We start from the raw sequence: 24,643 nt of genomic DNA, 5'->3' as shown, positions 1-24,643 counted from the left end.
TGCATTTTATTTAAAAATATAGTAAAAACAGTAATATTGTGAAATATTTCACAATTTCAAATTACTGTTTTTCTTTTTTAATGTATTTAAAAGTAGTCGTGTGCTGGCAAAGCTGTATTTTCAGCATCATTATCTTTCAGGAAATCATTCTCATTTGCTGATTTGGTGCTTGAGAAATAATTGAATGCTAGTGTGTTATTTATTTATTATATAAATAATACATATATATATATATATATATATATATATACACACTGAATGGTGTAAAATGGTGGTCACAAATTTTATCACCAGACTGGTTTTCGGACAGATTTGTGAACAATATTTGAGAGAAATAGGCTTTTTGTGTACATATAAAAAGTCTTAGATCTTTGAGTTCAGCTCATGAAAAATGGAGGCAAAAACAAAAGTGTTGCATTTATAATTTTGTTCAGTATATATATATATATAAAATCATCATATAATATATTAATATTATCATATTTGATACACCACCACCACCACATTAAAGACAAAACTTGGCCAAAACAAAAGTTGTTTTATCACATGATTGCGCGACTCTGTCCAGTGGGGTCGCTGTTAATGCGTGGAAAGAGTTCGCTGGATTGTGTTGGTCCTCCACCGTCCCACAATCCATCGGTGCTGTCCACGTCTCCGCTGACGGATGATCAGTCCGGCTGTGATGGCCGCGGTCGAGCTGGCACTTTATCCGCGTGAAAAACACAGCGACCCAAAACAAATCTGCACCAGAAACCTGCCTGTCCATTTGTGGATATAACCCGGCGACCAGGTCTTCGTGATTTCTGTGGATTTAACACGTATAACCCGGTGTTTTGTCTTTGTTTATGTCATGATGTTTTGAACCAGCTGGAATCCGGATCCGCTGCCGATTAACTATTATTACGTCTATTAAAAACAAACCAGCGCAAAACGCTAGTTATTATTAATCCGCTTGAGTACATGAAGCCCTCGCTCGCACGGATCTGTGTTGTCAGTGCATTGTTTGTGTGTCGGTGATTAAGGGCTAGATCCGGTTCGGCTCATCATGTCGTCCTGGCTGGGAGGGTTAGGCTCTGGCCTGGGACAGAGTTTGGGTCAGGTCGGGGGAAGCTTGTCTTCTTTCACCGGGCAGATCTCTAATTTTACCAAAGATATTCTCCTGGAAAGCGCAGAGGAAGTGGGAGGTGAGTTCACAACAACCACTTCCCATTTTGTTTATTATGCTTTTATATTTAGCGAGCACAACTATAGGCTAAACTAATGAATGTGACAGTTTTATGTTGATTAGTTTATGAATACAGTCAGTCCAGTTATGCTTGATATTAAAATATCTAAGTTAATCTCACTGTGAAATGTGCCTATTTGTTTTTGTCTGATTGATGTGATATGACTACTCTAGTAGTTTTTTAAGATGTGATTTGGTTTACATCGGCATCTGGTCGAAGAAATTAAAGGGAAAGTGCTCTCAAAAATGAAAATTATTATACTTTTCCAAACCTAAATGACTGACTTTCTGAGAAACACTAAAAGAAATGTTAGGAACCTGCAGCCTCTATTCTGTGTAATGAAAGTGAATAATGACAGCCTGACATTCTGCCTATCTCCTTTTGAGAAGAAAGTAAGTCACACAAGTTTGGAAGAAACAAGAGGTTAGGGTGTGAAAATGGCAGAGTTTTCATTTTTGGGTAAACTGTCTCTTTAGGATTTCCATTGTCATTCTCTACACATGTCATATGATGCTGCAGTGCGCTTATGCAATGGGCTGAAGTAATTAGAGTAAGACAGAGCAAGAGATTTGTTTGCATACAGCTGCTGAATCCCTATTAGAGATGTAGTTTGGGCTAAAGTTTAGGCACTTGATCTTAATCCAGAAAGTGCTGGATGTTTCTTTCTTTTGTGGGTGGGGGCATAATATTAAGTACTTTGGTGGTGAGTAACACTGCCTTGTTCCTTGTATCTGGCCCAATAATTTTTTAACCAACAAAACCCTTGCTAGTGTTAAAAGTAAATATGCCCATTTTGACCATTGGAGGAGTGGACAGACACACTGAGAACTTTGATCAGCAGCTTCCAGCAAAGCAGACAGACCTTGAGTCAATATGTCATGTCTGACGATGCATTGGCATGCCTGTTTTAAAGCAGACTTACAAAAAAAAAAAATTACCTGTTTTTGTTGTCTTTTAGACAAATGTTGTGTGTCAACTTTACCAAACGTTATGTTTGTTAACATTAGGTGTCACGAAAGCACTGAACAGCATTTAATAATATAGGTTAATTATAGTATTATGTATTGTTAATTATTGCTCATTACTTATACATTAAGTAATAATAATGTTAATATTTGTAACTTGAAATGTTAAAAAATAGCTATATGTAGAAATAACAATAACAAAGTAGATGAATAAAGGCTGTAAAAGTATTGTTAATTGTTATTTCATTTCATCTATTGGATGAATTATTTTTAACATATAGAAACTAATTGTAAATTGTTACCAGTGGTATATTGGCTCTGTTTTTAGGCTGGCTGCTTGGAAGTGGCAGATGTGACACCTGGTAGGGGTTTGTCAATTCCACAACAACAGAGACCACCTACATGCAATGTGTCCTTGAGAAAGACAGAGCTTCAGATGCATTGTCGCGACTCGCTATTATTGTTTTAAGTTGCTTTAGATAAAGGCTACATTGAAGTGACTCAATCACTTTTTATGCAACACAATATCAAGTAGTTATTTAGTAGGTGCTGTTAACTTGTAGAGTGGTGTTATGACTAAAACTGTTTGGCCATAACCGTAGCCTTAAGCTTAGCTCCATGGTACTTCAAGAGGATCATCTAACTAATAGTAATTTAATACAGTTATTGCTATTATACACTATGCTACTCCACCCAATTGTGTTTTTAAGGCAGACATTTCCCTATGATAATGAGTTCCTTAATGCCAAATGTAGTGATTTACATTTGTAGTGAATTTGTTTAGCTAACCTCAGACTTGTTGCGGTTTGTGCTAGTTTTTCTCAAATCCATATTTTATGCATTAAATAATGAAAATAAGTTAATGTTAATCTTGGGTGCATATATTAGATTTGTAGGTGGAGTTGAGACAGAGTATGCTTTGTGTGCAAATTTCTCTTGTTTGCCATGTGAACCTGAACCGTGTTGAAATAGAACCTTACTGTTTAGAGCTTGTGGACAAAAACATGTTGCATATTGTTTTTTTTTTCACTCTGAAGAGTTTTATTTATATTGTGTTTTTTTTTTATAGCTTTTGTTATTTGCTTAGGGGTCTGTATTTATTTAAGTGTACTTGTTGGTTATAGATGTAATATTCTGCTGTGGCTGTGCAGCTGCTGGGATAAAATAACTGAACTTGATCCTCCTGGAATGTTGGTATTTAAAGGGACAGTCACCCAACAATTGAATAATGTGTCCTTTAAAACCATGACTTTAAATAATTCCTGTGGAAAATGCAAATGAAGGCTTTTGGTGGTTTAATAGGATATTTTTACACCTGGCAAAGATTGTTCACCTTACCTTCTCATTCGGTGAGGCCTTGTAGTTAGTCAATGTAAAATTTATTTCAATGACTTAGAAATAGTAGACAGTTTACAGAAGAACAGAAGTTCTCATTATCATTTACATCAGATATTTTTATTTAGATAAATGGTAAGGACTTGTCACTCTATGACTCATCTATGAGACAATTGCTGTATAATAGAGCTGCATACACAGATGTAGGCCCAACTATTTCAGGAACCATGACTTTATTAAATATCAGCATGTTTTTCTTTCTTACAGATGCTGCCTCTGAGCTGCAGGTCTCCAACTGTAGATTGGAGGAACTGGAGACTTTATATGCAACACAAAAATCTGAGGTGATTAATTGAGCACAAAAAAAGTCCTAGTCCGATGCTGAAGATATTTCTCAATTCTGTCATGAGGCCTAATGTTTTGTGTGCTGAAGACATTTCTACTTTTAATTTATCCACATCGTTTAAAAAAAATGCCTAATTATGCACAATAATTCAGTTACAGGACGAGTTGTTTCAAAACATTTTGTCAGTGCATTAACATCTAGAATTGATTTTTTGTGTGTGTGAATTTGCTTTTGTGTGGTTTAGTATGAGCGCTTGCGAAGAATAAACTCTGAGCTGGAGGAGAAGCTAGAGGCGGCAGAGATTCAGGTCAAACAACAGTCAGTGGAATACAGAACCCTTCTGCAACAGAAAGAGGTTTGGGCTCAAAACTAACTCCACTTCTTTTTGGGAGAAGAATTACACTTATCTAATTATAGTGGGAGAATTTCTAAAGTTTAGAATCATACTGATGATATTGTGTGTATGTTTATTGTTGTAAAGGTGGAGATCAGTCACCTCAAGGCCCGTCAGAGTGGACTGCAGGAAGAGGTTCAAAAACTCCAAAATTCTGCTCAGGCTGCAGCCAGCTCATCTTCCTCTGATGTTGCTGTACTTCCTGTTACCACTGCTGCCACTACCACTACTTCGTCTTCCTTTCTGCACCGGTCCACAGCTGTCCATCAAGGCTTCCATGGTGATGAGGTAGACCTCAGTGATGTCCTGTGGTCACAGCAGGAAATTAACCATCTTTCCAATGAGGTGCATCGTCTAGAGGCTGAAGTGGCCCACTGGAGGAGAGTTGCTCAGGTCACTTTTAATTGTACAATTAGATCATAAGAGAGCTATATACTAGAATTAGATTATTTATTATATATTTTATATATTTCAATTTATCAGGCATCCAAGCTACCAGGAGTTGATGGTAACGGAGACCAGGGTGAAGTTCTGAAAATGCAAAGAATGATCAAGGTGAAAAACCTTTTAAATTGTAACAAAGAATAAGTGCTTTCCTGTTGGTCAGTGCTTAAAATCTGGTTCTGTTTTTAACCCAACTGACGTTCTGACCCAATCAGGAGCTGAGAGAGGAAATGGCACGGGAGGTGGATGAGCACCAGCACGAACTGGCAGCATTGCAGGATGCCCAGAGGCAGAAAATGTCTGAAATCTCAAAACGGCACAGAAAGGAGCTGGCAGAGTATGAGGAGAGAATCGAAGAGCTTGAGGAGCAGCTTCAAAGTGGTGAGGAGGAACATTGATGGATATTGGAAATGAAGTCAGGACATTTTCGAACTTTTTAAATGCAGATACCATGTTTGATTTGTATTTGGTAGTTTTAAAATGAACAGTTGAGTACAATGCTGTGTTTAACTGCCTCTTCTTCAGAAGGTGGAAATATTTTCCAAAAATCAACCACAGTACAGGACTCCGCCAAACTTCAAGATTTGCAATCGACCATACAGTCTTTACAGGAGGAGGCGGAGCTTCAGCGCAAACAGCACAGCGATCTATTGGCCAGTTTGGAGGAGGCAGAGCATCAGAAGGCCAAGCTAGAGAGGGAAAAGGAGGAGGCTACAGCAGAAAATACAGAATTGCTGCAGAATTACAGTCGCCTTCAGAAGTCTGTAAATGAACTGCAGGCTCGAGTACAGGAACAGGAAGGGAAGTCTATGCTGAAAGCCCAGCATGAAAATGAGATACAAACCCTGAAAAAAACTCTGGCAGGTATAGAGAACACAGGAAATTGTGTATGATCATGTCCTTGGATGGGAAAATCCATAAACGGCTCTCTCATATTTGTTATATTTTTGTATTTTATTTTTAGGTGCAGAAAAAGAGATGGCTAGATTGAGGACTCTCAGTGAGGTAAATTTGCTAAAAACCTTCCTCATGTACAGTTTAGAAGTTTGTAGCCCAATAATATTTAGATGATTTTAACCATGCGGAGGATTCAAATATAAAACAGTTGATTAAAAATGTATTTGGACACTTTCTAGTTGCCTCTGCAAATAATGTAAGTGTGGGATGAGTGTCAACACTTTATACTTTTTACTTTTTTTCCATTTAATTCAGAGCAGTTCTACAGAAGTAGAACATGCTGACATACTGGAGCTCAACACCATCATTGATACCCTCAAAAAAGAGAAGGAAGAGGTGGAGAGAGAAAAGGTATGTGTATTTTGACAAAATGATGGTACACACTAATACCTGTTTCTTCCTGATTTTGAACAGAATAAAAAAAATCTTTGAAGATCAGTATTTCTACAGCTTTTTGAAAGGACACTTGCATGTTATCATGTAAATGGTAATTTTCGCTTAACTAACATTAGCTTTTTCATTTTTTCTTTTTCTTCGTTAGCTTGCATTATTTGAGAGACTGACACTGGCCGAGGAGAGAAAAAAGGCAGGAAAGTCAGAAAGTGTTATAGAACTGTCACAGGAAGTTTCAGACCTAAAGAGTCAGCTAGACCAACGGGAGCAAGCTCTAAAGCAAACCCATCTTGATATAGAGACACTCAGCGCTGAACTGGAAGAACTGGACAAGCAGAACCAGGAGGCCACACAGGTACTCTTTTTGAACCAGTGTATGTTTCAAGTTTATTAGACAGTATGCAGTTGTTATTGGATCTTTTGAATGTTTAGAATTTACTACATAATATACTACATACTTACACAGTTTTGTTTCTCCAGCATCTTATTGCAGTGAAGGAACAGCTGTCCCTGCAGAAAACCCAGGCTGATGCGGAAAAATCCCATCTTCAGTCAGATCTCAACTCCTCCCTTGACCAGAGACGAACTCTTCAACTGGAGCTGGAAGCTCAGGGGGAGAAGCTAAGTCAAAGTGCCTTCTCCTTGAATGAACTGCACATGGCAAAGCAGCAACTGGAATCCACAGTAAAAGAGTTGAGGGAAAAGTTGTGCAAGTCACAGGATCTGGGCAAAGAGCTGCGGCAGGAGTCCTCTGACCTCAAGAGGGCGCTTCAGGAAAGAGAGACAGAACTTACTGCACTTTGTGAGAAGTTAAGTCATTCTGGGGAGCAGGGTAACATGTTAGAGGAACACAGGAAGGCACTTGAGACAAGGGATAAAGAAATCCAGGACTTGAGAACAGAGTTATCAGAAGTGAAGACCTCCTACGAGAGGGCCGTTTCAGAGGATTTTGAATTGAAAATTGAAAATAGGAAGTTGAAAGAAGAGAGCACTCAGGCTTTAGAAAATATTGACAGTTTGGAAAAGCAGATCCAAGATGGTCAAGCCTCTCTAAGCAGGATGTCCCTGGAGAAAGATACCCGCATTGAAGCCTTGAAACTAGAGAAGAGCCAGTTAGAATCTGAGCTCAGCCAGATTGAGAAGCGACTATCAGAACAGGCCAAACAGTATCAACAAACCATCGACAAACTAACCAGCGCACGCTCTATGGATGCTTCTGCACTACAGACCGAACATGAGCGAATGGTGAAACTGAATCAGGAAAAAGATCTCGCAATTGCAGAGCTCAAGCGTGAGATGGAGCAGATGGTCTCTGACCACAAAGACACCAGTGAGATGCTGGACATCACTGTGGCAGGCCAAAATCAACTCACTGAGCTTTTGCAGGAGAAAGATGCCTTTGTCAAAACCCTAAAAGCTCAAGCTACAGAAACACAACAGGAATTAGAGCGCAAGTTCTTGAGAGCAACTCAAGAGTGTGACTCTCTAAGAAAGTCGGTGGAGGAGAAGGACAAACATCTTGGAGCCATGAAGGAAGAAAACAGCCATCTAAAAGAAGAGATCGACCGTCTGAGGGACCAGCAAAGCAGACCGCCATTATTGTCAGAGCCACGGACACTGGACATCATCACAGAACTTGAGACTGAGGTAGCCCAGCTCAAAACTGCCAGAGATCAACTCGAAGAAGAGGTCCAACCATTGAGGAAGGTATCAGAGGAGCAGCAGACCACAGCGCTGCAGTCCCAGCGTTCTCTGCAGGTGCTACAGAGTGAACTTGAGCAAGCACGGACAAGACATGAACAAAGCTCACTCAATTATGAAAGACTCATCACTGCTAAGGATGACGAGATTGTCCGGCTTCAATCAGAAGTGGAGGGCCTAAGCACACAAAGACAGAGTCAAATACAGTCTGTAGAAATCTTACAGGAGGACAAGACCCAGTCACTGAATGGCGAAAACGGTAATGAGAAACATGACCTTTCGAAGGTGGAGATTGAGAAGCTTGTGAAAGGCATCAAGGAGAAAGAGACTGAGATTAACCAGCTAAATGAGAAGAACCTGTCTCTAACCAAGCAGCTTGACCAGCTTGTGGTCTCTCAAAATGAGCTGGGAAAACTCTCGCAGATGGTGCTTCAAAAAGATCTAGAAATCCAGGCGCTCCACGCTCGAGTGTCTGGTGGCCATGGTCAAGATGTGGTGTTCCTGCAGCAGCAGTTGCAGGCGTATGCGGTGGAGCGTGAACAGGTGTTGGCTGTGCTCAATGAGAAAACCAGAGAAAACAGCCAGCTGCGTTCGGACTACCATCGCATTATGGACATTGTTGCAGCCAAGGAAGCCGCCTTGTTGAAGCTCCAGCAAGAAAACCAGCGGCTGTCCACTATGAGTGACCCTTCAGGCAGTCAAGAGATGTTTCGAGAGACCATTCAGAACCTCTCCCGCATCATTCGTGAGAAGGATATCGAGATTGATGCCTTGACTCAGAAATGTCAGACCCTGGTCTCTGTCCTCCAGACATCTGGTGCAGGCGATTCTGTAAGTGGTGGCTCGGGGGGTGTTAGCAGCAACCAGTTTGAGGAGCTCCTACAAGAACGTGACACTCTCAAACAGCAAGTGAAGAAGATGGAGGAGTGGAAGCAACAGGTGATCACGACTGTGAGAAACATGCAGCATGAATCTGCTCAGCTACAAGAGGAGCTGCTCAAGCTGCAGGGGCAGGTTTCTGCAGATAGCGACTGCAGCTCAAAGCTCTGGGTGGATTACTCCAGACTTATTCATAGCTATGAGCAGAAAGAGAAAAAACTGGGTTTGTTGAGTCAAGAGTTGGCACAGGTGCAGCAGACCATCACCCAGCTGAGTAGTACCAAAGACGTCCTGCTTGGGAAGCTTGGCAGTGTCAAGCAATCTCCAGAAGCTTCTGCTATGATGGCTACCCAGGCTTTTGCCCCTCCAAACCTGAAGGGGACAGCACCACCAGGCCAAGATGACAGCCTAAATCAGCAGTTGCAGTCAATGCAGAGAATTTTAGCAGAGAAGGAGAGTATGATAAGAACTCTGCAGGAAAACAATCATCGTTTGTCGAATTCTGCATCTCTGTCTGAAAGTGAGCAGAGAAGCCATGCAGAGGAGCTCAAGCAGGCCAGAGAGAAGCAAGAATCGCTACAGCGCTCCCTCAGAGAGAAGGATCTGCTCATTAAGACCAAGGGAGACCAACTCAGTCAGGTGACTTACAATTCTGATGTGTTGAATGGCTGGAAGAGAATGCTGTAAGGTGTGGAATACCATAGGGACTGTAGATAGTAGATGTAAAATGTCAGTTTTGAGATTTGAGTAAGAGATTTTGTTTACATTCCAACGTTTGCACATAAAATGTGTTTTGATTTTAGATGCACTTATATCTGAATAATTGTGTTAATCCTAACTTTGTGACATTTTTTTCTGTACAAACTAGGTGAGTGAAAGTTTACGTAATCGTGAAAATGACAATGAGGTCTTGAAGCAGGCTGTCACAAATCTGAAGGAGCGTGCCCTGATCCTGGAACTCGATGTGAAGAAGCTAAAGGAGGAGAATGAAGCGATAGTGGGAAAAGTTCGCGAGAAAGAGACAGAGTTCCGTGCCCTGCAGGAAACCAACATGCAGGTGTCACTGCTGCTTCGGGAACGAGAGTTTCAGTTCAGTGCTGTGAATGAGAAGGCCACTGCCATGGAGAAGATGCTGAAAGATAAAGAGCAGGTTTTTAAATACAAATAAAAAAATACATTAAAATCCTTTTTAAAATGTTAGAAATTCTTAATCAAAGAATTCTGCTTTGCTCTCTAAGGAAGAAATAACATTTTAAAATATGAAAAAAGAAAAGTTATTTTAAATATGTAATGTTTCACAATATTTCTGTTTTTACTGTGTTTTGATTAAATACATGTAACCTTATTGAGCATAGGAGACTTCTTTCAAAAACAAAAATATTGCTCATCTTACAAGTTTGAATAGTAGTAATTTAGAATTTTATTTAATCATTATAATTATTAGTATTATTTAATTCTCTCCTGTTCACCCACTCTCAAAAATAAGTGCAGTGGGAACAATTCACATTTGTAATGTTAATGCCAATGAAGGCATACAACTTGTTCTGGACTGTTCTAGTTCCATATGTGTTGTGAAGTTAACCTATTCTGCCTTTGTCTGTACTGCAGGGTAAATCTGGTGAGCTGAACCAATTGTTGAATGAAGTTAAGTCCATGCAGGAGAAGGCAGTGTTGTTTCAACAGGAAAGAGATCAAGTGATGATGGCCCTCAAACAAAAACAAATGGAGACGACTGCCCTTCAGAGTGAGGTAGCAAAGGCCAATATTACATTGCTGTGCTTTTTTACCTTACTGAAAGATTGAAAGCATTGTTACCTTATTATATTATTATACCTTATAATATTATTATTATTATTATTATTACTTTATGAATATAGCTGCAGCACACACGAGATAAAGAGCAGCGCCTGAAGCAGGAGGTGGAGCGTTTGCGCAATCACCTGTTAGAGATTGAGGATTCGTACACGCGTGAGGCTTTGGCAGCTGAGGAAAGAGAGGGAGAGCTGAGACGCAGAGTGGCACTCCTGGAAGAGCGGTTAACATCTTCCTCCAATGCCGTGGAGAGTGCAAGGTGGGTCTGTTTTAGTCTGTTGGTGTGATTGCATGCTTAAAATCAGAATTTGCCGTTGGCTCCAATAGCCTCATGGGCAGCACGTGACATATAGCGCCGTTGCGCTTCAGGCGTCCCGAGTTTGAGTCCCGGCTTGTAGACCTTTCCCGCTCCCCTTTCGCTTCCTATCTAAATTACTATCCTCTCCTAATAAAAGCAAAATGCACTAAAAATAAATCATAATAAAAAAAATAGAATAGAATTTGCTTCCAGCGTCTTTCTCCTGGCCTCACTAGACTCGTTTTATACTGTAATTTGTTTCCATTTCATATATGATTACATAATATGGGGCCAAGCACCAAAGATGCAAAGTTATTGCAGTAAAGTTATTAAATTTGGCATATAGATAGAGAACAGTGTGAACATTAATCAGATTGCATAATTTTCTGTTTTCCTGCCATTTTGTATGTTCCAAAAACCTCCTTTTTTGAAGTCGTTCTAGAAGGTTTGTCTGATTTTCACCATGCTTTGACAACTCAAATCGTTTTTTAATTACTTATCATCAAATTTTAATGGCATGATGCCAGACTGTATCTAATACTGTATTTCTGCAATGTTTTGGCATATTGACTGCAAACTTTGTGTCATTGTCACCCAACACTGACCAGATCAGTTTGATGGCAGCACCACCTATTGATCAAAAGTTTTCAACCATTTTGCTTAAAATCATCAACAAATGTCTTTAGTTTCTAACTTTTTCAACTGATCTGATGCACTCATTTGTGCTAGGCCCCTTAATTGCTGCTTGCAGCTGTATGTTATATCAGTAACACAGAAAGTCTAGCTTTCTGCCATGGATACAAGAAATGTGAAACATATTGAGACAGTTGTGGTGTTTTTCAGTGTACTCATTATATTGTTTTAGCCTCTCTAATGTCTCTAACTGTGTTTGTGTGTGTAGTCAGCAGGCTTGCCTGCAGGTCGAGTCTCTTCAGGAGCAGCTGAATGGCGTGGTCAGACAGAGAGATGAAGCACTTATTCAGCTCCGTGCTTCTCAGGATCAGGTCAACCAGTATGCAGTGTCACTCTCTAACCTGCAGATGGTGCTAGAACAGTTTCAACAAGGCATGTGCGCACATTATTTTTGATATTCCAGTATTATTGTAATTTATTAAGAAAACAGTCTTTCTTGTACGGAATGAAGGCTATTAAAGTAATTACAAATGTAGATTAGAGTGTAATATTCAGATGTTTCTTCTTTTAAATGTTTGGATTAAGAGAGGAATCTGAAATAAGTCTTCAGTTTTGAAAAGTGTTGACATTTGTATCTCTCTTTACAGAAGAAAAAGCCATGTATTCAGCAGAACTGGAAAAACACAAGAGAGAGAAGGAAGAGTGGAGAACTAAAGCAGAAAATCTTCAGGATCAGGCAGCCGCTCTGCAAGTCAGTTCAAACTGACATATGTACAAACCTGTACTTTCTGCTCTGAGTTTGAAACAAGTATTTATGTTAATGTTCTGTGTCTGTGTGTGTAATCTTAGATAAACCTGGATGAAGCAAACACGGCTCTAGAATCTGCCTCTCGCCTCACTGACCAGTTGGACCTCAAAGAGGAAGAGATAGAATATCTGAAGAAACAAGGTGAGACCAAATGTCACCAAGTGAATGACTATGTTGAAATCAGAGCTTGAGAGTTTTACTAGAAATCATCTTAGCATTTGACCTCATTGTTTAACAAGGACAGTGGTTCTCAACCTTTTGACTTGAAGGCCTGTCATATTGGTTAAGATAATTCCTCTGGTATTTTTTGCTGTTATTGTGACAACGTTAGGGGCTTTAGTACCGTGTAGTTCTAGAAACTAGCCAGCATGGTGGTTCCTAGAGAATCAGTTTCCACCTCAGGCCGTTTTCATTCGCACTGGCAGCAGGAACTCTGAAGCGGCCAACAGCTACGTCTTTATTCGTTGCATTTTTTGAGGATGCCGTGATCGGAGTTGTTTTGGATGTGTGTCATGAGTTTAGTGAAAACTAAGATGGAATCTAAACGCTACGGATGCACCGATATAAAATTTTTGCCCGATAAGATAAACGATAATTATTTATAAATGAAAGCCGATAACCGATATGTTGGCCGATAAATCTAAATCCAAATTTTTATATAATTTTTGGGAGCCTTATTACTAAAAAAGTCTCACCATTAAACACTTCAACATAAATCAAACATAGAGCAGCCTTACAAATAAATAAAACAATGCTTAAATAATGCAAACAAGTCACTGGACAACTTTACTTAATGTTATATGTAAAAAAAATACAAACAAAAAATTCCAAAATCATGTGCCATGAATAAATTAAACGGAATAGCCTCCGCACCGACAATTAAATTATTTTAATTAAACCATATTGTTGATGAAAATAATAAGATAAAAATAAAAGTGGTGGTTATTATTATTAATATATCAATGATTTTGTAAAAGAAGTATCTTAAATTAATACCACTGTTTAAAATAGCAACATGCAGTTTTACCTGCGTGCGCTGCTGAAGAGCTGAATGAACACCCTTAAACGGAATCGCTTATTTATACAACGTAAACATAATATTCTAACTTATAAATGCACAAAAAGACGCAAATGCGCAATTGATGAAGTTACACGCTAATAAGATATGACACGCTCTTGGCTCATCACGCAACAATGCGCTGAAACACGACAAATTGAACCAAAGAATTCATGTTATTAATGTTGTGCATTGCTGTTCGAGCTGCGTGCTCTGAAACTGAAGAGCTGAATGAACAATGGTAAACAAGTGCTTTGCTGGCAGCTTATTTAACTCAAGGAAATGCATCATATATGAGATTAATCAGCTATTTATACAACATAAACTAAACATAATATTACAACTTGTATGTACAAAGACGCAAATGCACAAGTGAACTCGAACTAAGTTACGTGCTAACCAGAATGTGTAACTTCTGTTGTGGATGTGTTCTTCCCGCAGCAACACGCTGAAATATGACAAATTAAACCAAAGAATTCTCAACGTTTTATAATAATATGTTCTCATTATATATATGATAGTCCCAATCATATAGGTATTAATGTTGTGCGCTGCTGTTTGAGCTGCATGCGCTGAGCTAAAGATGATCACAGAAGCTATCTATTAACGCTCTATTAACTTAACCAAACAAATTCTAGAGGCCTATGAGCTAAATCAGATATATATGCATAAAATAAACACAATATTACAACCTACAATTGCACAAAAGGCTGCAAATGCACAAGCGAACTTAAAGGATTAGTTCACTTTAAAAAAAAACTTTTGCTGATAATTTACGCACCCCCATGTCATCCAAGATGTCCATGTCTTTCTTTCTTCAGTCGAAAAGAAATTAAGGTTTTTGATGAAAACATTTCTCCATATAATGGACTTCATTGGGACCCAAACGGTTCAAGGTCCAAATGACAGTTTCAGTGCAGCTTCAAAGGGCTTTAAACGATACCAGACGATGAATAAGGGTCTTATCTAGCGAAACGATCGGTCATTTAAAAAATAAATAAAAAAGTTTAAGTTTTATAAGCACAAATGCTCGCCTTGCTCTGTTCTATGATGCGCGTTCGTGACGTCACGTAATACGCAATTACGTTGAAAAGGTCTACGGCGAACAGTGCGCATCTGAAGTGCCTCTGCAGGAAATAATGCATTATTTATCGGTTTTAATATATCGGCCAAATTTTCTTATCGGTTCGATAACGATAACAGAAAAAATTACATTTATCGGCCGATACCGATATGGTGGCCGATATATCGTGCATCCCTAGTAAACACACAATTTGCGTGATTTGAAAGAGCATGACAATCTGACTAAATTAAGTTGACTAAATTGGTTGTTTTCCAACTTTCGTTCCAGAAACTTGGAGCATTGATATATTAATTAAACACAATTTATTTTGTGATTTTTATAAAAGTCTGTGTGAATTCAATAAAGATAATAGATATTTAAAGGGGAAAATATTCATTTACATCTTCATTTTTGTTTTGTTAGCATTTTAATAAGGTTTTGTCCCATTGGATGTTTGCTGTGGCCCCGGCCCCTTTGTAGCGAACCACTGAACTAGGATCAAGGAAGAATACAGAAGCACAATTCAAATAAATCAACCATAGCAAAACTAAAGCTGGGTATTAGCATTTATTTTGTGATTCAGTTTGATTCTGATTCATAATCTCTGAATTTATTTTGATAAAGAAGGATGCAGAAACAGAATATAGAAACCCAATTAAACACAAATACAGAAACACAAAATTCTAATTAAATGGCCATTAGGGACTAATCAACCACAGGAAAAAAAATAAAATAAGGCTGGGTCAGTTTGATTCTGATTCAAAATCTCTCAATTTAGTTTGATTTAGATTTCAGTAATTTGATTTTAGTCAACTGAATTCGTGTGAATAATGTGCATTGTAACTGAGTTCATGTTGTGGTTATTGGTTAATAAAAATATTTATTAATAAGAAGCATTTTGTTTTGTGACTTTGCTAATGTAATTACCCTTATGAACCTGTGTTGCACAGCACGTATAATATCATAACTATTACAGCAGACTCAATCCCATAAAACACTAAAATACACCACAAAAATGTTTTGCGAAAAGACTAACTCTTAAGCGGAATTAACAGAGTAAACTCATGCCATATTATTTGAGATTTTCTCCGATTTGCGGCACTGTAAACCATTTTTCTGAAGAGACCCATGAACGTCAACAGGACTAGGAACATCAGGATCCATTAAATTTTGTTTGGCTCTTTGAGACTGTGCTTTATGTAGTGGTTTAAGTTTGATTCATATCAGAGCAGACATTAAGAAACACACATGTTTGCATTTGAAAGAAAGACGCAGTGATCAGCCAAGTCTGTAGATGGTATAGATGTTTAGCATTCCTTCACATCTCCTCTCTGTCAGAGAGATAATATTTGTGGCTTGTCAGTAGCCAAATTGTGTAGACAAAGATTCTCTTTTTCCATCTACCCTGTCGTTCTATCTCACCTACCTCTTTCTTCTCTGTCCGTATCAAGCCCCAAATCAACAATACAGTGCTGTCAGTCTGAGAGGGAGAGGAGGTTGAGGGATGAGCGCTGGGATTTTTTCTGCATCTGTCAAAAAACGACTGAGGAGACCATAGACAGAATGATCAAGAATGGTTCATTTTTGCTTAGCAAAGCACAAGTGTAGCCGACAGACATTCCAGGGTGTTGAGCGTAGACAGGAACTCTCTCACCCTTTCTTATCGCTCAGTTTGTGTGATCTCAGGAGGTAAAATCTAAGAGGAAAAGGGTTCTCAAGAGCCAAATGGTCTGGACCAGCGAGGGGCATTTGTGATAAAGGCATTTAGAGCACGTCATATTCTCACACTTCTTTGTTCTTACTCCACGGGACATTCCCAGATACACTGAACCCCATACCACTGTTATTACTGTTTATGTTAAGCTGCAGACACACATACTTATTATTTCAGTACAAACACTTGTTCTCTACTGTTTGCATACCACACAAGTCACATACCACCTCCTGCTGAAAGCTCTGTCTGCATCTCACAAACACAGCATCCAAATTTAACAGTGCATGGAAAATTAGCTTTGTCTACAACCTACTTGCCAGTGGCTTGTGACTTTATAAGGCACTTCAGCATAATAATGTGGTTTAAATGGAAGAAAATTTTGGGGTTGGTAAGATTTTCGAAAGTTTTTGAAAGCAGTCTCACCAAGGCTGCATTTATTTGATAAATTACAGTAAATACAGTAATATTGTGAAATATTATTACAACTTAAAATAACTGCTTTCTATTTGAATCTTTTAACATGTAATTTATTTCTGTGATGGCAAAGCTGAATTTTCACATGATGTCACATGATCCTTCAGAAAACACTCTAATATAATGATTTGATGCTCTAGAAACATTTCTTATTATCAATCTTGAAAAGCAGTTGTGCTGCTTTGTATTTTCATTAGAGCCATGATACATTTTCAGGATTTTATGTTGAATACTGTTCAAAAGAACAGTATTTATTTGAAAAATCTATTTTATTGGAACATTATAAATGTTTTTCCTGTGTCTTTTGTACAATTTAATGCCTTTTACTTTTCAGAAGTAATCATATCTTTCTTTCTTTATCACTTTCTTGCTTGCTTGCTTTCCAAAAAAAAAGAAGAAAAAAAGCTTTACCTTTTTTGAATTGTAGTGTGTATATGTATAAAATTCAGTTATTCAATTTCATTGCCAGAAATGAAAAAGAATCATGTGTGTGTAGGAAAAAGTTATTGGACCCTTAAACACACAGCCATATTTGACAGAAGCCAGACATGAGCAAACTATTATTATTTTTTATTAATGGGTTGGTTTTATGAATTAGCCCATAACTCATGAGCCTAACTGTGACAGCAATGTAAATACCCACAAAATACTCAAACTTGTACCTGTGTGTGTTTTGCAGTGGGTGTGAGACAGGAGATGTTGGAAGAGGCTCAGAGAAAACTGATGAACCTCCTGAACAGCACCGAAGGCAAAGTGGATAAGTGAGTCCAAAACACATCTGCATTGGAAACATATTTCACATATATATGTAGATCCAAATAAGGGTGTTTCTGTGAAATATCATCTAACATGATTAACTACTCATACAGGGTTCTGATGAAGAATCTTTACCTGGGCTATTTTCATACCCCCCGAAACAAGCGCTCTGAGGTGATGAGGCTTATGGGTAATGTGCTTGGGTTGGACCGAGATGAGGTGTCCGAGGTGGGTCAGCGCTCTCTACTGTAGATTTCTCTTTATCCTCCCTTTTGAATTCACTTTTTAAATGCAAGTATTCCTCTTCGCAAATGCAAATGTGTATGAGCCTGCATATTTACATTAATCAGATATTGTCAAGTCCAAGAGAAGGAACAATCATTCTGTCTGACTCGTTTTGTGAAATTCCTCCTGCTTTTCATTACTCCCAAATGTGGCTCTGCTCCAGTTCTTGTTTCACCTTTGAAACGTGACTGTTAAACGTGTGGATTTAATATTTGACCTCCTGCCTCCTTATGTTCAGTTCTCCACCCAGCCTCTAATTACTTTTTTTTTCAATTATCTCTTGTTTAATGTCAGTATGAAGGTTTTTATCAGATGTTAAAAAGACTTTTCCATTCATCTTACCTCATGTGTTTAATTTGGCACAAACCTCAAGCTCCCCACGCTGGTCCTGTTTGAGTCTTTTGAAGGATGATTTCAAGTTACGTTCGGTCCTTGCTGGTAATCTTGGTATAGAGGTTTCTGGGCTTGTTAGGACAGCCTGTACTAAATGTTACATCAGCATCCCCGGACACTCTGCACGCATATCACCGCATTACTTTGGCTGACTGCTAATAGAGCTGATTTGTTTTCTGTTCGAATTGCTGTTTTGATCCTGGGGGGGGCTGATTTTCTCAATAACAGGAACAGATCAGTTCTGATGATAAAGCAGGATGTGGCTTGTTTTGTTTGTTTGTTTTCTTGGAAAAGCCATAATCATTTTAGCTATTGTCCTCGAAGGGTCAAAATCTGTATGGGGTTTTTCCTTTCAACAAATTGTGCTCCAGTTGTTCGCTACCCATTTTACTTCCATAATGTGTTGTATTTCCAAGTGAAGCTGGATATTCAGTGAGGGGAAAAATGGGAATTAATTTGACTGTGAAACGTGGGCATTACATACCAGAATGGGAATGCAAGTTTGTTCAAACTTTAATTAGCTTTTTGGCTATTGAATACCATTATTTATTATCCTGATTCCTGAGCAGCCTAAGTGACTTGGAAATTTATTTCAGAGGAAGAGAGAGTATTAATTTTATTTTTTAGCATGCATAATGAATTGTTCACAGTAGGACCAGAAAAGTGCATAAAGAAAATAAATTGTAATTTACATAAGACAACACAACCTTATTATAGAATTTAATATATACCCTCACACCAGCATACTTTTTTAAATTATTTTTTTATTATGTGAATTAAAGTCATTTTCTAGATGAAACTCACCTAAATGGCAGGTATTTCTACCATTTAATACAGTTTTTTTTTTTCACTTTCTGATTTAGTTTTACTGAATATGCTGTTCATATATTCAAATTTTGTCATAAAAACATGTTTCAAGTCCAATCCCGATGGTTCTTATTACAGATGACAGATGGAAATAAGAGTTTGATAAAGCAAGCAAACAATATGAGACACAGACAGCAGGCAGAAATCAGCAGTTAGAGACAAAGCGAGAGACCATATGCCAACCTTACACCAAAAGCATTTCCTTACCCACAATTCCATAGAAGTAGGCTGGAGTCTGGCAGGAGAGACTCCACTATTCAGCAAGTAGTGAGCAGAATTACCCAACAGCCCCCAGAGAAGAAAGAGGGAGAGAAGGAAAGTAAATATGAGTGTATGTGTGTGTTTCTGGGTCACACAATCCACTTTCCATTTCAACCCATATATTCTTTCTCCACTCCACACCTTTGTCACATTTCTTTTTTAATGCTGCACGTTACGTTTTCCACTCACTTGTTTACAACTCTAAAAACTAAAAATAATCCCAGTCTGCTTTTTTGGTTAAAAAGTCTGATTCAGTGGTTTTATTTCAAAGGTTGCATTAATTTGCTCTGGGCTGAGTGCGTTGAGGACAGGCACATTTTTGTTGCAGTACCTCTTTGAAATTTACACAGTTATCTTGAGTAAGAGAGGAAGCCCACATACCCAAACATTCCCTTTGGCCTACTGTCCTACTGACTTACTGTATTCTCTTTATGCAGTTGTTACAGGAAGAGGGCAAGAGTGGGGTGACCGGATGGGTCTCGAGTTTGCTGGGAGGCAGAGCTGTTCAGAGTGTACCCAACACTCCCCAAAGGCCTACCCATACAAAGAACCTCAATTCGGTAGGCATGCATAGAAATGCATGAACACAGACACGCATTATTTTACACATGCATCTTCCTCTTACACTAGTGTCTGTGTTTTAAAGTCCTTCTCTGAGATGTTCGTGAAGTTCCTGGAGGTGGAGTCTACTCCTGCACTTCCTGCCCCTAAATTACCTGTTTATGACATTAAGCCTCTGAGTGCGCCCCCACCTGGCCGGAGTACTGCAAGCACACCTGCATCAGGTATAATGTCACATAAAATCTAAGAATGCACAATATATTGTTACCATATATATATATTTTTATTTATTGCTATAAGACCATATTAGTTTTTTTATGTTTACACTATTTTTACTGAACTTTACAAATGATAGTTTTGGAATCTTTATTTTTAGAAACTTTTTAGAGTTATTAGTCTTTTATATCACTGGTCTCAAACTCAATTCCTGGAGGGCCACAGCTCTGCACAGTTTAGCTCCAACCCTAATCAAACATGCCTGATGCAGCTAATCAAGCTCTTCAAGATTACTAGAAACTTCCAAGCAAGTGTGATTTGGAGCTGGTTGGAGCTAAACTGTGCCGAGCTGCAGCCCTCCAGGAATTGAGTTTGAGACCAATGTTTTATATATTTATTTGTTTCACTATTTAATGTAATACATATTTCATCTCAAGATAAATAGTTTGCTATTTTTAAAAAAGGTTAAACATTTAATTAAAATATTTATATTATCATTTATAATATAAAAATATATAAAAAATATATTTTTTAAAAATATTTTTAAATTATTTTGCCAAAATAGTATAAAATTTAATATGAAATGTTTGTTACTTATCAGCTGTAACATTAAAATAATTTTCATCTTATCATTACTGGCCAGAATTTTAATATAGGTGCGTCCATGATTTTAAAAAAACTTTACTTTTTATAGGTCAGGCCCATTCATACCAAGGATGTTAACCATAAAGTTTTAATAATTGTTTTTATTCTTTGAAAATATGGTCCACACCACTGCTATAATGATAATAACACAGAGGAACAGTACCGTTGGAATGACTTTCAGAACAATTGTTTTCCTCCTGATAAACGATACAGACATTGACAACCAATTAGGATCCATCTGATTTTAGATTTTACGTATTACGATCGCTTGTTGGTCTGAACACCAATATAGCTATTATCATAACTATCTTTCTTGGTACAAACAGGCCTTGTATATCTGTGGTTTGTGTTCTTTCAGGTGTTTCAGGCCCAGGTAAGCGCACTGGGGATTCAAACCCCTTCCTGGCACCCCGGTCTGCCGCCGTACCCCTCCTCAATCCCACTGGTGCAGGCAGCACTGCAGGTGCTGGGGCCCACCTGCTTATGAAGCCCATCTCAGACGCCCTGCCCACCTTTACACCTGTACCCGTGTCAGCTGAAGCCAGCGGTGGAGCTGTGCTCAAAGATTTGCTCAAGCAATGATATCAGCCACCTGTACTGCCACTCAAAGCACTTTAGCTTAACAGGACACTACGTTCCGGCAGATGGAAACAGAAAACTGGGCCATGTCATGGATTCAAATATTTACTAAAATGGCTAATTGCCATCAGAATAAAAGAAAGATAAAGCATCTAAGGGCTGCCGTGCTTGTTAAATTTGACTAAACTGAGGCCTAAGTTTGACACAATTGAATTCTGTTTGCAAGCTGGAGAAGATTACATTATCGAATATTCTTGTGACCTTCTCCCAACATTTATTTAATGTCGTGCAAACATTCAGCTTGTCATTTTTAGACAAAGAGAGGTGTTTAATGTTTTTCTAGTGTGTTGAGAGACTGTCTGATGCTGTCTGGCATCCACTACACAAATGGATTTATTAAACCTTTTCCACTTCTGCAAAAACGCTACAGATAGTCTTTCAAAATCCTCCCATTCTGAGTGCTATGAATGGTTGGCCGTATGGTATGGCAGGTACAATAGCAGTTAATCAAGACGTGACATTTGATCTTGGATTTAGACTGCTGCTCATGCTCCCATGCAGTACAAGCGTGCGGTTATGTTATTTATTTGTACATCAATCACATTTTTCACTGTTTATGCAGTGGGCATAAGATAAAATGTATCTGCAATATTCAGAACTTTCTAAGGTAGAAAGAAACATGTATATACAATTTGGAAAACATGCACCCATAAAGGAAAACGAAAGTGCAAATGAACTGTAAAAATGACCTGTATATTTTAAAATTGTTTACTAAACAAATAATACACCTCTGTTATAATAAACATTAGTTTATTCAGTGGGTTCCAACCAAATATTTAAAAACGCCATTTCCTTAAGGCCTAATATGAAGAATAGTTTTTTTGTTTGTTTTTTGAAAAAATGGCCTTAGTAATTCTCTTTTTGGTTACTATATCTTTCATAAGTTGGTTGCACTTAAATATATAGATTTAGGATACATTTATACATTTTAGGGTATATATTTTGCGCTGGTGTTTATTTAAAGTTGCTCAACCTTTTTGAAGTTTGAAAGAGACTGCTCATGAAAGTGAGTCAACAACAGTGTTTCTGCCAAATAAACTATTCTCTTCTATGTATATTTGCATTTTCCCTTTTATTTAATTTATTTAGCCACTTAGCTTTTTTTAATACAAAGTTTTCACCGTTCACTTCTAATAGTGTTTTTATTTAGAAACACATCTGTTAATAATAACTATGCAAAAGGAACTCCTGCTGTTTGGTAATTAATATGTAAATCTAATCCTTAAATTGTGCAGTACTTTTCCATATATTATACAAGACTTGTATAAGGAAACAGTGCATTTGTTGATCTTTTGCATCTGTGTTTTCTTTTTTCCCTGCAGACTATGTAATCGCAAGGCTGTAATTTAAAAGTGCTTATGGAGGCAGTGGTCTAGAGCATTATCAGAACAGATTAACCTCAAAAGGGAATGTCCGTCTTTCCCTGTATGTCTCTTGGGAAAACCCTGTCTGAATTTCCAATTGTAGTGTAACCATGTCTAATACATCTGTAATCTGGTGCATAGATTCTGGGAACATTTAACCAGTTTAAATCTATATTGATTTTTTGATGTCTAGTTGTGGATATACATACACTACATTTAAAAGTTTGTGGTCAGTATGATCTTTTTTTTTCTCAGAGAAATTAATACTTTTTTCAGCAAGTATGATTTTATTGATCAAAAGTGACAGTAAAGACTTATAAATTGTTACTATATCAGAATCAGAAAGAGCTTTATTGCCTGTAATTCTAGCTCCAAATCAACAGAAAGTAGTAGAATAAATTGCATTTTAAAATATATTAAAATTGGAATGTTATTTTGAACGGTAATACAATTTCACAACATTACATTTTACTGCATTTTGGATCAAATAAGTGCATTCTCAGTAAGCATTAGCGACCAAAAAAACAACTTTTGAATGGTTGTGCAAGTAATAACTTGACATTATTATCAAGGTATATTATGTGGCAATGCATTAAATTCAGTACAAGAAGCATTACTATTAATTCCTCATATAAACAAACATTTCAATTATTATGCTGTAGTGGCACATTTGATATAGCAAGTATATGTGCTGCTTTGAAGCAAATGCATTGCGTTAGATGCTGGAAACACTTTGAGGTTGTTGGATATAGTGAATGTAAGCAGGTGTCAGATTTTAATGCGAACTCTCCTCACACAGCACTCACAAAGCCAGACAAAATAACCCTGCCCTCACCAGGGAACACCTGCTCCAGCCTCCCACATTCCTTGCAGCCATTTTTTGCAGCCATAGATTGTGTATATTTGAACTATCATAACTCTGCTGTCTATTTATCAGCGTCAGATCAAATCTAAACCTCTTTTATATCTCAAGATCTCAATCCAAATGGGCTTTTGCCTAGAGGGTGTGTTAATCTGGCAGACTTTGATCACCTCGAACTTGAAAATATTAGTATTTAAAAGTCTAATGAATGCCTGAACGATTAAAAAAAAAGGTTAGTAACGTATCATTGATGCATTCAATAGCTCACTGTACTCGTAACTGAAGCAACTCTCAAAAAAACTTGCTTTTTAGCCATACTGTAGTAAGCCTGGTGCTTGGGTTCACACAGTTACCACTGAATGGTTGAGTTATTTCAAGAGAGAAGCAGAGAGGGAGTGTGGCAGTGTGCTACCCAGTGATGTGACCACTGACTCCATCTTCTAGCCTAATCTGTGCCAAAAATCTCTGATAAACTGTCTCAGTCTCCCAGCACAGTCTTCCCTGCTGAATTCAGTCCACATCTGGACTGCTATGCTGCCAAACCTATTCTAAACCCAATTAATCAATAGACAAAAGCAAACGTAAAGCTAGTTGACATAAGGATACAATAAAAACAAATTCTGCCTGTGTATGTGCAGCCTTCCAGTCAAGTGTGTGGGCCGAGTGTGTCAACAGCTCAAAGGTTAGCGGTACAAGGCTATTTCAGCTTATTTACACTGGCCAATTGCTAATAAGATGCAGGTCATGGTGACACTTATTGTGGTCATGTCCAATCAGTGGGCAGAAGTCAACTTTTTAAATAAATCTATATAGGTAATTTTGGACAAGGATCTATTAAGGTTCTGTTTTTTAGGTTAATAGAAAATTAAGGTTCCACAAATTGTCATTTAGTGTCACTCAGAGCCGTTGAAAAACGTTTTTCTGGTGTCACTAACACAGTTTAATATTCATTTAATTTAATTAAAAAAAAAAAAACTTTTTGTGAAATAAACTATTTTGTAAAAAAGGCTTATTTGAGATTTGTACAGTTTTGATAATTAAAAGTGAATACACTAACTAGAGTTTATTTTACACACCTATAGTCAGAATTTGATGTCCTTAAAGTAACTTTTTTTTTTTGACTTTGCTATCATCCTGAACAAATATTTCATAGTGATGATGGTTGAAGGGGTCTGTCTGACGTGAGGACTCCACGCCATAACGTACAGTAGCCTCCTCTAAATTTAAGCAGCCTGGTGAGCCTTACAATTTAATTATGCGTCATTTTATAGATTCTCTGCTCGGTTTTCCTCACT

At 37.9% G+C, this 24,643-nt stretch overlaps 1 protein-coding gene across 1 annotated transcript; it reads left to right on the top strand.

Annotated features, from left to right (window-relative positions):
- Nucleotides 1–612: 612 nt before the first annotated feature.
- Nucleotides 613–22,177, top strand: trip11 (thyroid hormone receptor interactor 11). Its single transcript, XM_079440563.1, has 22 exons — nucleotides 613–1,184; nucleotides 3,794–3,870; nucleotides 4,117–4,227; nucleotides 4,354–4,659; nucleotides 4,750–4,821; nucleotides 4,926–5,091; nucleotides 5,236–5,574; nucleotides 5,675–5,715; nucleotides 5,923–6,018; nucleotides 6,209–6,415; nucleotides 6,541–9,279; nucleotides 9,509–9,790; nucleotides 10,249–10,389; nucleotides 10,518–10,711; nucleotides 11,652–11,815; nucleotides 12,031–12,134; nucleotides 12,233–12,332; nucleotides 17,179–17,260; nucleotides 17,369–17,483; nucleotides 19,499–19,621; nucleotides 19,708–19,846; nucleotides 20,842–22,177. Exons 1-22 carry the CDS (start codon nucleotides 1,046–1,048, stop codon nucleotides 21,063–21,065), a joined length of 5,961 nt encoding a protein of 1,986 aa, XP_079296689.1. The 5' UTR covers nucleotides 613–1,045; the 3' UTR covers nucleotides 21,066–22,177.
- The last annotated feature ends 2,466 nt before the right edge of the window (nucleotides 22,178–24,643 follow it).

Source organism: Barbus barbus (genome assembly GCF_936440315.1).
Source record: "Barbus barbus genome assembly, chromosome: 18".
NCBI classification, from domain to species: Eukaryota; Metazoa; Chordata; class Actinopteri; order Cypriniformes; family Cyprinidae; genus Barbus; species Barbus barbus.
This window is presented reverse-complemented; position numbering and strand designations above follow the sequence as displayed.

Coding starts and splice junctions, on each gene's coding strand:
- trip11 (XM_079440563.1), top strand. CDS start 1,046: ATGTCGTCCTGGCTGGGAGGGTTAGGCTCTGGCCTGGGACAGAGTTTG. Junction 5,716..5,922: donor GATTGAGGACTCTCAGTGAG/GTAAATTTGCTA, acceptor CATTTAATTCAG/AGCAGTTCTACAGAAGTAGA. Junction 6,416..6,540: donor AGAACCAGGAGGCCACACAG/GTACTCTTTTTG, acceptor TTGTTTCTCCAG/CATCTTATTGCAGTGAAGGA.